This window comes from Brassica napus, unplaced genomic scaffold (genome assembly GCF_020379485.1).
Source record: "Brassica napus cultivar Da-Ae unplaced genomic scaffold, Da-Ae ScsIHWf_142;HRSCAF=254, whole genome shotgun sequence".
Lineage (NCBI taxonomy): Eukaryota > Viridiplantae > Streptophyta > Magnoliopsida > Brassicales > Brassicaceae > Brassica > Brassica napus.
In genome coordinates, this window is record NW_026014843.1 from 19,677 (window position 1) to 35,641 (window position 15,965).

At 33.9% G+C, this 15,965-nt stretch overlaps 2 protein-coding genes and 1 long non-coding RNA gene across 7 annotated transcripts; all 3 read right to left on the bottom strand.

The window, feature by feature from the left end:
* Window positions 1–831: 831 nt before the first annotated feature.
* On the bottom strand, window positions 832–5,445 carry LOC125597341. 5 transcript variants are annotated; one of them, XR_007331656.1, is made up of 6 exons: window positions 4,795–5,445; window positions 4,433–4,600; window positions 4,017–4,247; window positions 3,836–3,917; window positions 3,609–3,696; window positions 832–3,240 (listed from the first exon to the last, which is right to left on the bottom strand). It is a non-coding gene; the product is annotated as an uncharacterized LOC125597341 (long non-coding RNA). The 5 variants fall into 5 exon arrangements; XR_007331655.1 differs by having other exon boundaries at window positions 4,433–4,586; window positions 4,795–5,443; XR_007331653.1 differs by having other exon boundaries at window positions 832–3,047; window positions 3,130–3,240; window positions 4,433–5,442.
* A 3,420-nt stretch (window positions 5,446–8,865) lies between these two features.
* On the bottom strand, window positions 8,866–10,938 carry LOC125597338 (multiple organellar RNA editing factor 8, chloroplastic/mitochondrial-like). Its single transcript, XM_048772097.1, has 4 exons — window positions 10,486–10,938; window positions 10,240–10,337; window positions 10,105–10,170; window positions 8,866–9,740 (listed from the first exon to the last, which is right to left on the bottom strand). The coding sequence occupies exons 1-4, from the start codon at window positions 10,890–10,892 to the stop codon at window positions 9,103–9,105; spliced, it is 1,209 nt and encodes a 402-aa protein (XP_048628054.1). The 5' UTR covers window positions 10,893–10,938; the 3' UTR covers window positions 8,866–9,102.
* A 2,616-nt stretch (window positions 10,939–13,554) lies between these two features.
* Window positions 13,555–15,878, bottom strand: LOC106423578 (protein DJ-1 homolog A-like). The gene is made up of 8 exons (XM_013864348.3): window positions 15,699–15,878; window positions 15,407–15,607; window positions 15,030–15,179; window positions 14,759–14,944; window positions 14,565–14,645; window positions 14,228–14,428; window positions 14,002–14,142; window positions 13,555–13,913 (listed from the first exon to the last, which is right to left on the bottom strand). Exons 1-8 carry the CDS (start codon window positions 15,717–15,719, stop codon window positions 13,716–13,718), a joined length of 1,179 nt encoding a protein of 392 aa, XP_013719802.1. The 5' UTR covers window positions 15,720–15,878; the 3' UTR covers window positions 13,555–13,715.
* Between the last annotated feature and the right edge of the window lie 87 nt (window positions 15,879–15,965).

Genomic DNA, 15,965 nt, shown 5'->3' on the forward strand with positions numbered 1-15,965 from the left:
TCTAGAAATACACATGAAAAATAATATTGTTGGATCTAATAATTTTATCAGCTTGATAAAAGGTAAACAGTTGATTTATTAAATATTTTCAGAAATTTCATAAATGTTGTTAGGGGTAATTGGTAAGTGCTCTGGGTATTTTCTACTGTTCTTTTTATTTTTACAACATTTTAATTTATCAATTATTTTTTTTAAGAAAATAATTTAAAAACTATAGCCCAAAGCTAAATTAGTAATTATATTGGTTTTGGAAATCATTTTAAAAAGATATATACATTCAGTATTGGAAAGTAATTAATATAAATTTATGTCAATCTAATCTAAAGTCACAGAAAACCATGGATAATGTATATTCGAAAAGCTGGCAAAAGTAGATTCTGGAAAACCATGGATAATGTATATTTCTGAGAAAATATCAGAGTGAATTTGATCAAGCAGATTCGAAACAGATGCTAAGAAAGTAGATTTATAAGGGAAAAAATAGTGAGGAAGATGAAAAGAGTCCATTGAATGGGTTCAATTAAGAATTGATGAGTGTAGATAGTGGTGAAGTTATTGTTTGAAACGCATCTGGAGAGAGTAGCAATGGAAGATATCGAAGCTAGAAAATGGAAGGGGAAACCGAAAAAAGAAAACACGAACGAAATTAAGGTTGAGTTCTGCAATTTCTTTTTCACTTGGACAATCTGTAGGGCCTAAAAAAAACGAAGAAGCCCAAAATCATTAACAACAAAGCCCTAAACGAAACAAAAGAATCCAACGTGGACGATGGAAGCAATTTAACTGGCCGAATTTTTGAATTGTTAGATTTGTCTTTTTAATTTGTATGTCAATTTCTATTTTTTACAATTTTTGTACTTTTTCATTATAAATTTAGAGTAGTCATTTTTTGTTTTATTTCAAATTAATATTTTACTGTTGTTTTGTTTTATTTATTGTATATATGAAAAAATTTCCTTAAGCCGTATCAAATTTATTTATTTGGTTATATAATAGGTTATTATTATTTGAAACCAATAGTGCGGAAGACAACAATTAATATGATAAATATGAGGAATTGACATTGCGTATTAATTTTTTCATATTATAGTTGTGTATCTTTGATTCATTTACTTGAAAATGACTAAAATATCACTTTAAGTCAATGCATGGCAAAAACAATTCTGATCAAGTTACACAGTTAATAATTTTGTTCTAGGTTTACATTAACATTTTCCAATTGACTATTATATACTTATCTTAGGAAATAGAACTGAGATCATTTTTAAAATGTGTGATAATATAATATTGAATTTCAATAAAACAAATTTAGCAATTTCTAATATATCAGGATTTAAAAGTCTGTTTCTAACATATAATAGTGTACTATATTAATTCTAAAACAAATATTGTTTGCATATTATTTTAAAACAATTTAGACATTTTTTTGTAGTTTTCTCTTAATATAATTTTTTAGACATTTGATGCATTAACCAATTGGCCAGCAATGAGTGTTATTCTTCCATGATCACACACCTAAAAGGACTAACAATGTTTAAGGTGAATGTAATGTTTTTATAATACTAATTATGTTTCATTTTAATTGTCATTTTCGATTTGTGCATACAGATGTAAAAAAAAAAATTAATTTTGTATATTACTAAAATAAAATATCATTAGTTATACACTTAATCACATTTCAATCAGTAAAAAATAGACTGAAGAATACAAAAATCATATAACATATAAAGTTAATCAATTATGTATTTAAATTCTAAAACAACATTTATCTTGAAACAAACAATTTACTCTACAACAACAATTAAATTAAAATGAAAATAGTAGTAATTTTTGAATTTCATAAGAGATTATATCAAAAAAAATTTTAATATGTACTTTTATACTCAATTAAAATATAATTGCTTAAAACTTCATTTACCATAAATGTTAAATTTTCTTACATTCACAATAATTAAATTTTTCGTACATTCACAATAGTTACATATATATTAAAATGAGAGTCAAGTGTGTATAATTGATTTTACACCAACTACTAATCTAAAACTCTAATATACTACTCCCTCTGTTGCAAATCATATATGTTTTACAATTTTTACACATATTAAATCTTATTTTTGTGAATATATATTTATTTAAGTCTTAGTTATAAATATATATTTTGTGATTTATATTTCTTATAATTCTAAACCGGTAAGAAGTCAAGAAATGCAATTAGTATTTGAAATTTAGAATTTATCATTATTAGTTAATAAAATGTATTGAAAATACAAAAATGTATCTTTGAAAAAAAAAATTTCCGCTAAAACATACAGTTTTATGTGTATAATTGAAAGTCTCATAATCTTAACGAAAACTTGAACTTTTATGATTTTGAATATTAAAAAAACACGTGGACCCAATAACGTTTTCAAATTTACAAATTCCCTTCTGTAATACAAAAAATATTCTCCTTCGAGTGGAGATTATTTAAAAGTAATAGTAGTAGAAAACATTTGTTTTGAACAATCTTTTTTGTCCAGGGGATTGATTATGTGTATTGTTCAAACCTTTTGGTCTTTTTCTCGGATCTCAATCTTTTTATTATTATTCTTTCTCTTTGATTCCTTTCCTCGATCCAACCTGCTACTACAGTTTCTTATTATGCAAAATCAAACTACTTCTGAAGATTTGTTTAGCATATTAAGACATTCACAACTCCTTTAGTATCGGGAAAACGTTTTAATAAACGCAGTGGACAATCAACCCATTTGATTTGATTTTAAAGAAAAAGATAAATGGTAGCAACATTCATTCGACTTCATCGATAACATATCAACGATCTTTCACTTTTATTAAGCTTTAAAGTTTCAAAAGATGCAACAACGTCACTGACACAAACTCTATTGACAAACAACATGCTATGTGCAACTGAGATACTAAGGAAATAACTAAAACATAAAGCACTTTTACTACTTGTCTTCTCATACTTGTTTGGGGAAGCTCAGAGTCGTGGGCTACGTCCATCGTTTTGGTTGATCTGCATAGAGGAGAAGAGATATAGACAAAATCTGCAAGGACATGGTAAGAAGCTTAGATCTGCTGCATCCATCTCTTGAGGGCATATAAGACATGCATTCATCACATCATCACCTTATTTCTTCTGATCATACTTCATATTTTTTCTACTTAAATTGTGATGAATTGCCTTTTCTGGTGAAGCTTCTTGGTGGCACTTGCACTCTCCTGCTCTTCTTCATATTGCTGCAGAGAAGCAATGAATATTGTGATATTTTGACATTAGCACAAGAGAAAAGACATAGCAATAAACAACCATTATCATTGCACAAAATCAGACATATATTATCTGGTGGGATCCACTTACTCGGCAAATAATAATACCGAAGACGACATCCCCTAATAAGGAACTTATATTATTGATATTAAGAACAAACATACATAAATTAACAGATTTATATATACATGTTGAGTAGGCTAGATTACAGAGAACGATGGTTATCAATTTGAGGGGTTTTAAATTATGAGAAAATTTGGCTGTGCAAATAGCCAGAGAAAAAGTGTCAGAAATAAAATTGTAGCATATACTAAGACCTCTTGGAACAGAGAATTACCATGTCTCCCTCACTGCGTATAGCACAGTTTAAGATTTGTTTCACACCTTAGCTAGCTCCATCAGTGGAGAATATGAGTTTTGGATCACTGAGATATGAAAATAACAAACAAAAGGCTTGAGCTGGCTTTCCTTTTACAACAAATACATTCCATGAAAACAAAACTGAAAGCTGGTTTTCCTTTTACAACAAATACATTCCATGAAAACAAAACTGAAAGCAATCACCTGGGATACCCATCAAGTCATTCAATGAACTCAGCAACCTCTTTCCTAGCTTCCAGAAGGCCTCTTGAGTCACTGTAAGCACCTGATGACACACATAGAAAGGAAATAAAATTTTGATATTTCCTCACGAAACCTTTGCAAAGAAAAGATAATGCTCAGCTCTTGGAAATATCATTCATACCTTCAGGTTTATGGAGTACCTGGGGCAGTTAACTCACCAGGCTACCAATACGGGCAACTGAATCAAAACATCCCTGTTGGTCACAGTTATACAACGGTACAGGGCTATTCAGTTCCAGGAAGTCATATTCAATCTCCCTACCCTTCAGCTAGCGCAGGTCCTACGCCAAAGCAGTCCCATATAATTGTCCAGACTCCTCAGTATATGCAGAGTAGTGATTCATCCTGATGGCTAAAATTATATATAATTAGATATATATATATATATATATACGTGGTGAAGAAATGTCAGCAGCTTATGTAATATTCAACCCAAATTAGTCCTAAACGAACTGAAGATCACATGCTTCATTGTAAGTCTCTTTTTCTAGATTAAAGCCAATATGTAAAAGCACAAGATGATCCAAAAGTGTATACCTTTTTAGAGATGCGAGGGTAGGGAAGATAATGTTCCTTCTAGGGAAAACTCACCACTTACGGCATACTGACACTTCTTCATGTTTTCATTCAGAGATCATATTCGACAGACATTTATCTTCACACCTTACAGCAATCGCTACGGCACTTTAACCTTATCGAGAAAAACTAAAAAATTGTGAGAAGACTGGATCAAGCGAATCGACATGAAAACTACAAAGCGACGGCTTTTCAAATAGGTTATCAACACCATTGAAGGAAAAAAGAAATTGATCATCGCCATAACTTTAGATTCGAAATACTAATTCAGATTCGGGTGGACCTGGTGAGATGTCCTTGAAATACAAACTACAGAGACTTACCGTGGAGACATGGGACTTTCAGTTGGATTTTGTTGCCAAAGCTTCCGGAAAGAAACTCTGATGACATCAAAAGAGAGAGAGAAAGAGAGAGAGAGAGAGAGAGAGAGAGAGAGAGAGAGAGAGATTAGAGATAACTCTTACGAATATGGATCAATGGATCGCTTACGGATTTGGATGGCTTGAGGATTGAAGCCATCCTGATTGGCTCCTCGAGAAGGAGATGGCTCGAATGCATCTTTGGTGAGTAAAGAGAGAGATCTCAGATTAGCGACGACGGCGAACGGAGAGAAAGATGTGTGACGGCGAACGGAGAGAAAGATGTGTGAAGTTTGGTTTGATTTACTTTATGCGATTGAGATTAGACTGTCAAATCTTTTCTTTTAAATCCAAATGTTTTCAATTCTTCAGGTTTCATATCGGAGAAAACGAAGAGGTGGAGAGGAAGATGATGAGTTCATGTGGCGTCAACTTCAGTTTTCATTTGTCGATTTGGGCAAAAAAAAGCAAGCCCAAACGTGATGGGTAAGTCCAAATTTAATTACATATAAATTACCTTGCCCAAATTTACACCCAGCTGACGTGTTTTAAAAAAAAACATGATTGGTTGAATTTATTTGAGGACGTGGACACCTTAAGAGAGCTTTATTAATCCCTTTTAGTATAGGATAGATATTCAGTGTGTTCGGAGACTTTAGATAATTGGATGTTCGACATACGTCTAAGATCAAATAATAGTTCTTATTAATATATATATATATATATATAATCTCAATAGATAAGTATATAATATAAAAAAAACTAATTAGCTGTTTAATCAAGTATCAAACCAGCTATATATAACCAAATGAATCACCGATACAAGAGTCAACATGATGACTATCCTGCCAATAACCATATGTGTAAATATTGATTGAAATCTTCGAACAAAAATTGTTACCGAGTCACTGACGATGGTGTGATACGAAGGAGCAGATATCGGCGGCGAAGGAAAACAATGTGGTAGAAATCAACAATACAAACTAGCATCTCTTAGGGCTAGGGAATATAATGACACGTGAAACATATAGACAATTTTGATCTTAATGTATTTTTTTTGGTAAAATGTTAAAATATTATACCAATTTTCGTTTTTATAGAAAATACAAGATGTGAGTAACGAGAATTTAAACAACAACGCAACTCCGGAACACACTACTAGCAACAAGAAGGACTGGACCGAGCAGCAACACAACGGAACACATATAGACAATTTTGATCTTAATGTTACTTGTGGATCCTTAATTACTTCCATATGAATCATGATTCCACTCTAGTCACTAGTTGTCATGCCTTCGATATTCCTTTCGTGCGTAGGTTTTAGATTAAAATGTGATGCAAATATTTTTTTGACAAAGTACACCAGTATTTTGATGCAATCACGACGTTGAAATGGACAGTCGCTTGTTATTACCAGATAATTATATCCATGTCGATATACTCTTTATTTTCTAATTTATTTGATGTTTAGATTTCAATTAAAAACTCATTCAATCAGTCAAAAATATAACATTATATAATAGTCATAAATGTAAACAATATCAATTCTTTATCAGAAATAGTAAAATATAGTTTATTTTGTAATTAAAGTATTTTTTTTAAAACATCAAATAAACTGAAACCTAAAAAGTATCATATATGTAACTACAACTTATTGGCTCTTTTTTTTATTGGAACACTACAACTTATTGGTTCTGTTGTTGCTCTTCGTGCATTAAGAAGAACAAAGCAATCGAAAATTCACAATTAAAAAAAAAGGAAAGAAGGACGATAACTTTTAAAGATATCAAACGAAAAAAACAATATTACTTGATTATATCAAAGTAACATATGTCGTGAAAATAACACAAATACAACTCATCAAGGAAAAAAAAGACAGAGAGAAAGACAGACGTGACGTTGGATTGGCACGTAGGACATGACATTGCTACTTAATCACGATGACGTGGCGACAAATGACAAATGGCTCCACTGAAATTAAAACTTCACCTACTTTACCCTTTGATTATCAAAGAAAATCACGATTTTACCCTTGACTGCCATTGTCGTATGTTATCGACCATAGTACCATTTGGATCAGTTCTATAAAATCCGTTTGTCATCATGTTACATTTATTCTCCAAAAACAATGAAACTTTGATTACATGTTACTTTTTTTTTTCGGTTTCTGTATAAAATATTAAACACCTTTTCTTCGTCCATTCGCTATCAGAAAATTATTTTGTTTTGTTCGATATTATTCGTCACTATCCAAGGGTCTCTATTCATTTACTACTCATAATTTTCAAAGTTTTTGTGTTTATCCTCCAATATTACCTCAAATCTATTAATGTCGTTCTAGAGACCACGTTATACACACTGATTCTAGTTCAAGAAAGAAATATCTGAATCTCTAATATATAAATAACATTATCTTTATACGAATAAAAGCTAAGGAGTTTTTGTTTCTTGTTTTCTGTGATTCATTTGATTCTAAATGTTATTGTTTACTGAAATTTGATGATAAGTGTTTTGTTTCAACATAAAACTAATTATATAACATTTAGTTATTTAAAAAAAACTAATTTTGTTTACAAGAAAAGAAGGAAAACCAAGAAAGAAAGAAAAAGTGAGACATCGAGAAGGGAACATAATGTCCTTTCACTTTCTCACTTCTTTTGACATGGGTATTCACTCATCGAAGTGAAAAAATAAAATAAAAACTCATAAAGACAGAAGGGCTCGTGATCCGATAATACAAAACAAGTACACTTTCACCTGTTTGTAAATAAATACATATACTGCAAAATGCAACTTATGTTCAAGAGATGCAGCTCATATATACGTGTAACAGAGATGTATTTACACACAAAAAATGTAAATAATGAAAAAACAATAGTATGCGAGAAGCGAGTAATTAAAAGTGTTAGGTGAATTTTTTTAAGGGCAATTGTCAATAATAGCACCTTTTGAAGTTTATGTCTCAAAAAGAGCACTAGAAGGAGAAAGTCACAAAAATGACATTCATTAAAGGGTAAAATGTCCCTAATATCTTTGGTTTAAATTAAATAAACAAATAAAAATAAATAAAAAAATTAAAAAAATAAAAAAAATAAAAAAATAAAAAAAATAAAAAAAAATAAAAAAAAAATTTATAGTTTCAGATTATATGTTTTCAGATTCGAAATTTTTATAATTTTTTTTTAAAAAAAATTTTTGAATTTTTTTTTATTTTTTTTTCAAATTTTCTTTTTATAGTTTAAAAATAATTTTTGAAACTGTTTTATAAATTTTTATTTTTTTATTTTAGTATTTATTTTTTATAAAATTGTAAACCCTAATTCCAAAACTCCACCCCCTTAACTCTAAACCCTAAGGTTTGGATTAATTAACCCAAGGGGTATAAGTGTATATTTACCTCTTTAATGAAACTTATTTTTGTGACTCTGAGCCTTGAGTGCTACTTTGGGAACAAAAACTTGGTTTGGTGCTATCCTAGTCTTTTTCTCTTTTTTAATATGGGTTTTAGGCTGAGATGTACAATTTGGGCCCAAAACACTCTGTTCTCGTTCAGATTCAGGCATTGGGTATCTAATTAACATACCGAGATAACAGAACTTCTATGCAGCTCGTGGAATTTGAGATTCAGCAGAATATCCACTTTGAAGAGCTAACATGTTTGCTGAGATGCAGAGAGATTCTGGAGGAGGTAATGTGAAAGGCTAATATAGTCAAACAACGAGAGGAACAACTGAGCATCATTTAATCACCTGAAATTGCATAAAACGAGGGAGCCTCCACTTGGCAATTATTTCCTTCGAGCTCAGATAGGACATCTGCTCCTGCGAAGCATCTATTGATATGTTGAGACAATCGTTCTTTAGAAAGGTTTATAATGTAATTTTTGAGCATCCATATTTGTTAGACATGACCGTAAGTTAGACTTACTCGACCCAAAATAGAACCAAACAAAGACGCAACGATCTAGTTATAACTACATTCCAGCTTTTTATCTAGAAGCAGAATCAGAACTAGATGAACTAACAACACAAGGCGTTAAAGTGAAACCACTTCAGAACTCTTAAGATGGTTTTAGGATATAAACTAAAAAAAAACAAGCCACAGTTACTCAAGGCTAGTCTCTTGAGACGACAATACTAGACTGATAAAACACTGAAGACAAAAAGGAGTTTTTAAGTCTTGCTATTGCACTCTCACTCTCTTCCTCAGATTATCTATACATCGTCCAGAATGCATGATTATAAGGAAACCAAACGACTGCTTCAGCTACTTTTAACCCTGGTACGGGTTCCCACTGCCATCCCGGTTAGGTGGATAGTTGTTTTGGTACTGTGGCTGCTGCATTCCACCACCCTGCTGCTGCTGGTAGTTATTGTTGTTACCTGACCATCCTGCATTTGGTGGACCTCCTCCTCCCATGTTGTTCTGCGGTGGTGGTCCTCCATAGTTCGGTGGAGGCGCTCCTCCGTAGTTTGGTGGTGGTGCTCCTCCCATGTTGTTTTGTGGTGGCGTTCCTCCGTAGTTTGGTGGTGGTGGTCCTCCATAGTTCGGTGGTGGTGGTGGTGCCCCTCCGTAGTTTGCTGGAGGCCTCTGTCCTCCCATATTGTTATGTGGCGGTGGTGGTCCTCCATAGTTTGGTGGAGGCCTTTGTCCATAATTCTGCCCCATGGGAGGTGGAGGGGGTGCAGAGCCACCCATGTGAGGTGGAGGAGGGCCACCCATGGGAGGACGTTGAGGAGGAGGGCCTCCTGCCATGTTCTCTCTTCTCCTCTCAAAGTTTCTGCTTCTATCAAAGTTTTTAGGACGGTCATTGCGCCTGTTTCTTTCATTGGCTCTAGCGTTGTTCCTTATCCATTCCTCGTGGTACTTGGGGTCATAAGGAACAGCCTTCCCATCAATGAAAGGTTCCCCTGAAAGCCAAAATTTAAAATTTAAGTTGAAGTCTCTGATAAGATCACTAGAAAGATGTAAACTCTCAACAAAACAACACCAATGCAGACTCTAATACACTAGTCACAAAATTGATATCACTAATCAAGTCTAAGATATGCACACAAACTTCAAGAAGTGTCAACAACTAGTAATAGAAAGCGGCCAATGTGATAATCCAATACACAGGCATGAAGCAAGAAACGAATCATAGTGAAGAAAAGTTAACCAATCCACAAAGTGTAGACTAACTACAGCCACTTCCTCCCCTTATCAACAGTTGAGAACCAACAAGTATAATGGAATAGCAAAGCAACTCTCTTGTGATAACACGCAAACCCTTACCTCCGTAGTCTTTGTTTCTCACATCCAGGTAAGAATCAGGAAGAACCCAGCGCACCTTTGGCAACTCTGAAGAGTAACATAAAGCAATTAGAGAAGACTTTTAACACACAGAAACACCAAAGAAGGCAATATTACCTTTCAGCTTGTGAGAGAGATCTTCAGACACAAGGGCTCCGAAAGCAAAGTAGCACCGAGTCGAAACAGAGTAGATCTTCATCCTCGCTTCTTCTTCACTACAACATTCAAAACCAGACTAATCATACAAGTGTTTCCAAAATGATTCCAACTAAACTAAACAGATCACGTCATATAAGCTTGAACACTAAACTTCCTACAAGAACAGTCAATAAAAGAACAAACTTTCGAATCTGTAGGCTTTACCTGCCAACGATCTGAGCTAAGGTTTTGATATAGCTGTCGATGATCTCATCTCTAGTGGGATCTCCCTCAGGCGGATCCACAACCACAAGCCAATGCTCGAAATCGCATCCATCGAGCAAAATCGTCTCCTTTGGAGGCCTGTTGGACCAGTTGGGACTCGGATCGTTCAGAGAAGACGACGTAGCCTGGGACGAAAGGCCTTTGACGGACACAAGTCCACCGCGGAAGGCGGAGGATAAGGCGGCGACTAAGGGACGGGATCGGGTGAGGAGAGACGACGTGTAAAGCGAAGTCGCCGGAGATTTGGCGAGGGGAGCAGATGAGGAGGCGAAGGATCGGGTGAAGAGAAAGGAGAGAGATTTCGCCGGACGGCAGAGAATGGAGCGAGAAATGGAATGCGTCGCCATGGGAAGATACAAAACCCTAGAAAGTGTGATGAGGAGATGAAGACGAGGGTTTTGCGAAGGTTTAATAGTGGATACTGATACGAGGGCGTTTTCGGTATTTCGGAGCCGAACAAAATATCAACGAAATATTCGGTAATACCCTTTGATCTTCTCATATGTAACAAAATGGGCCACAAGTTTTACATAATATCCACTACTAATATTACTGTAGTTAGTTTGCCAAATTAGTTGTTTAGTATATAAACTAAATTTTGCAAACCACGCGTGTCAAGATGTTCCGTGGATTTTCAAAAGACCCGGATTCGGATTCGCACCGTACCAAATTTTTACAGCGCATGGCTACTGACCACCGAAACTTTCACATTCTCTCTCCAGGGAATTGTTTACCATTTTTTTTCAATTTTGCATGAACATTGAATGTGAATTCTTTATAAAACTATCATTCTTTTATGGGTTTTTAGTAATTAAACCCCTCAACTAAAGATGAATCGTAAAAAAAACCCTCAACTAAAAATCCTGTGAAATAAACCCTCAACTTTAGTTCCGTTAACATATGTTACCCTCCGTTTAAAAAACCGTGACAGAGGGTGACATATGTTAAAGGTTTATAAGTTGAGGGTTTATTTCACTGGATTTTTAGTTGAGGGTTTTTTTCACGATTCATCTTTAGTTGAGAGGTTTTATCATTAAAAGTCATTAAATGTTATTAAATTATTTATTATCATTTATACATTGTTTTAAGATTTATAAGCCTTTAAAACTAATTTATAAATTTTAATACATTAGTATATTTGTATATTATTTTATACATCTTAAATTAATAATTTTTAACACTACTTACAACTTATTATAACTTTGAAATATTAAATTATTTGATATTTGGAAATAGTGATATAAAAAAATTTGTGTGTTTATATCGTCATTGTCAAATATGAAATAATTGAAAGTTTCTAAGTTATATTAAGTCTTAAGTAGTGTCGAGATAATTCATCCATGAAGTCAATCTTTTTATTTTGAGTATGACGCACTTTTTCCTATTTTCATGATTTCTGTCATCCGGCTCATACTTCTCTCCCCTCCAAAATAATGCATGATTATTCTCATTGATTTCTGAATAACTACATTATATTTTTATTTTCTTGATCAATAATATATTTGAAACATAAAGTAATACAATAAATCAAGAACAATATAGGAAAATAGGAAAATATGAGCTTGATGACGAAAATCATGAAAATAAGAAAAAATACGTCATACTCCAAATAGAAAGATTGACTTCATGGATGAATTATCTTTAACACTACGTAAGACTTAATATAACTTAAAAACTTTCAATTATTTGATATTTGAAAATGACGATATAAACACACAATTTTTTTTATCACTATTGCCAAATATCAAATAATTTAATATTTTGAAGTTATAATAAGTTGTAAATCGTGTTGAAAATTATTAATTTAAGATGTATAAATTAATTTTATAATAGATTAATGTATTAAAAATATACATTAGTTTTAAAGGCTTGCAAATCAATCTAAAACAATGGATAATAAATAACTTAAAAACCCTTTAATGACTTTTAGTGATAAAACCCCTCAACTATTTTTGAATCGTAAAAAAAACCCTCAACTAAGTTTTTAACATTATAAACCCTCAACTTATAAACCATTAACATATGTCGACCTCCGTCACGGTTTTTTAGACGGAGGGTAACATATGTTAACGGAACTAAAGTTGAGGGTTTATTTCACAGGATTTTTAGTTGAGGGTTTTTTTTTACGATTCATCTTTAGTTGATGGGTTTAATTACTAAAAACCCTTCTTTTATATGTTTATATCCGTGTTCAAAAATGCAGCTGAGACGGCCGAGTACACAGCGGAAAGACGCTATCCGGTGAGTAGCCGCGGCGATTTTGGTATATTCGGCCAAAACTCGGAGCTCCACTTTTTTGAATTTTCAGTGTTCAAAATCGAATGTCTAGTGATAGATCTATTATAAATGATTGAAAGCTATGTGAATAACAAAGAAAAACAATGATAATCAATAAAAAATGATATTAACGCTGAAAATTAAATCTGAAATTCGCAGGTTAAGAAAGTAAAAGACGAGGGTAAATTGGTAATTTTCAACTTACTAAACAAAAAATAATGATTTAAAGCGAAAAAAACAGAAGATGTGCTTCAAACCCACGTTGGGAACTTTGAATACATATGGGTATACCACTGGACCAACAAAGATCTACGTTTATGTTGTAATTATTTAATATATGTACATATATGTAAATAAAATAATAAAAAACTAATCTCCGATTAATCGTCGATTAGTCTTCGATTATTTGATTCGGCGCTAGGCCCAAATCGACCGCACGCATAGCGTCTAGCGAAATTTTGAACATGGGTTTATACACTATGGAACTGCTGATTTTTGGAGAAGTGTTTTTGGTCAAATGTTCATGTTTGCAGTATTTTCACTAGAATTTGATTTATATTTACGTATTTTAGAGTTAAGGGAAATTTGTCTTTATGAAAATAATCTGTAGTTTACAATTATTTACTATTTAGAGGTAAAATAAAATATCTTCCTCGTGTGAACCAACCTTCTAACTGGGCCAGAAGTTAATGATTCGACCATATACTAACTGTCTAATTTACATAAACTCAGTAGAATAACCTTTGTTTATTCATTTATTAAAGACATAAAATTCACACTCCATTCAGCCAAATGCTCACATTACAAAGTCACTCATCATCATCAACAGAAAGATACATAAAACCCCTTTTATCACGTCCCTTGCAGCCTCTCCACATTTCATACTTTTGAATTTACACAAGTGTTGCCTTGGCGAGCTGAACCGCTTTCTCTCGCCCGTAAAACTTCTCAACAATCGCAAGTGAAAACTCCATTGCAGTCCCTGGAGCTCTGCTCGTTATCACATTTCCATCCACAACAACTCTGTGCTCAACGTGGCTCTGGTCCGAAAGTTTGTTGCTCACACATGGGTGTGTAGTTGCCTTCTTACCCTATACAAAACATATCTCATATTATAACTCAGTTTAAGATATAACAAGAATATTGATACTTAACGTTTTCACAATACAAATAATGCACCTTGAGTAAACCATGAGGCTCAAAGACGTAAACAGGCGATGCGCATATTCCTCCATAAGGTTTGTTTGCTTCAGCTTGTTTCTTTAACATATTCACCAATTTCTCGCAACTTGCCAATCTTGGTGCACCGTTAAGACCTCCCTGAATGTGTTACATCAAAGAGATTAGATTTTTTTTTCGCTTTTGTTATTTTTTACAATGAATCTCTTTGAAAATAAGCACTCACAGGCAACACAATCAGATCAAACGACTTCTCTGCAACTTCATCAAGAAGCACATCTGCTACTAACTTAGCTTTGCGAGATCCTACAACTTCCAAACTGTTACCAACTGCAGCTATCACGACGTTTGCTTTTGCTCTCCTGAGGATATCTACAAGCGCTATAGCTTCAATTTCCTCTGAGTCCTCTGCAATGGGAACGAGAATCTGAAACATGGAAACATTATCTTTAGATTCTTTACAACACACTATGCTCCTAGGAATCCATATAACCATCAAACAGAGACTTGTCTTGGAGTATGTTAAAGGACCAAGTGGAGAGGCCGCATATGAACATATGTACCTGTGGAGTATCTTGGAATGACCAGTTCGTTTGGTTAAGCTCGGTAAAGGTAAACTCCTCACCAGGATTAGGACGAACCAGCTGGTTTCAATAACAGAACAAGTAAGTCCAAGAGGAGACGACAAAGCAAGTTTGAACACCATAGCTTAACTACTATGCTGCTTCTAATAGAAATCATTAAGACAAAAACATACCAAGCCACTAGAGACTTCATCAGCTTTGTCTTTACCAAACAACTGCTCAATAAGAGTGATGGAGAATTCAATGGTGGTTCCTGGTCCTCGACTTGTCACAATCCTTCCATCTATCTCAACTCTTGATTCACTTGCAGTTGCACAAGTAGCTGCAAGTTTCTCCATGAAAACCGGGTAACCCGTTGCCTGCATGCAAGAAAACCCCAAATTAATCCAACAAGAACTGAAAACTAGAAGTAACATTGCTTAGTACTGATCGCTTATGACTTACTGTTTTGCCCTCGAGAAGACCCCAAGTACCAAGAGCCAAAGCAGGAGCACAACAGATAGCTGCGTTAAGTCTTCCATCTGTGTCTTGTTTCTTCACCATGTTCTCTAATGGTTTGCAGTTTTTAAGAGTCTCGCCTCCGGGAAGCCCTCCCTTTTTACCAATCATATAATCAATACTAATATCAGCAAAACAACTCTGAAGTATTTAAAAAAAAACATTAAAAACAGTTATTCTATGAACTAGTTTTTTTTTTGGGTAAGATTCTGTGAACTAGTGTTATACATGCATAAAAGAAATTAAGCTTTGTACAACCAACTTTATTTGCAGGGAGTATTGAACATCGCTAGTGATAATTGATATTATAGAAGCAAACTTACGGGGAGAACAATAAGGTCGAAAATAGAGTCGGTGATATCGGAGAGGAGAGTATCAGCGACCATCTTGATGTTATGACAAGCATCAACGCCAACTTTATCCTCGACCGACGCCACCGTCACGTCAGCACCACCTCTCCGCAAGACGGTGATCATCGCCACTGCTTCAAGTGGCTCGGTACCGTGAGCAATAGGGATCATAACCTACAAAAAAAACCTCGGATCATCAAGATAAACTCCAAATAATAATTAAAAAGATCCGTTACGTACGAGGAGGGAAAGAACGATGACGTACCGTCTTAGTAGATGAAGCCATAGTTTCTAAGATTCGAGAGAGAGAGAGAGAGAGACAACTGTAGAGTCACGAAGATTGTATATTGAATAATGGAGTTGGAGTTTAGTGAAGAGAAAGGAGTGTCACTTGTGGGGTTAATATAGTGCAGAGTCTCCACTTACGACTTTATTTTCTATCTCACTTTGATCAAAAGCTAGACGTACAAGTTAGACGTGTGCGATGACGTATGCACCGGGGAAAAAGCAGATCATGAAGACGTGGCAAGCC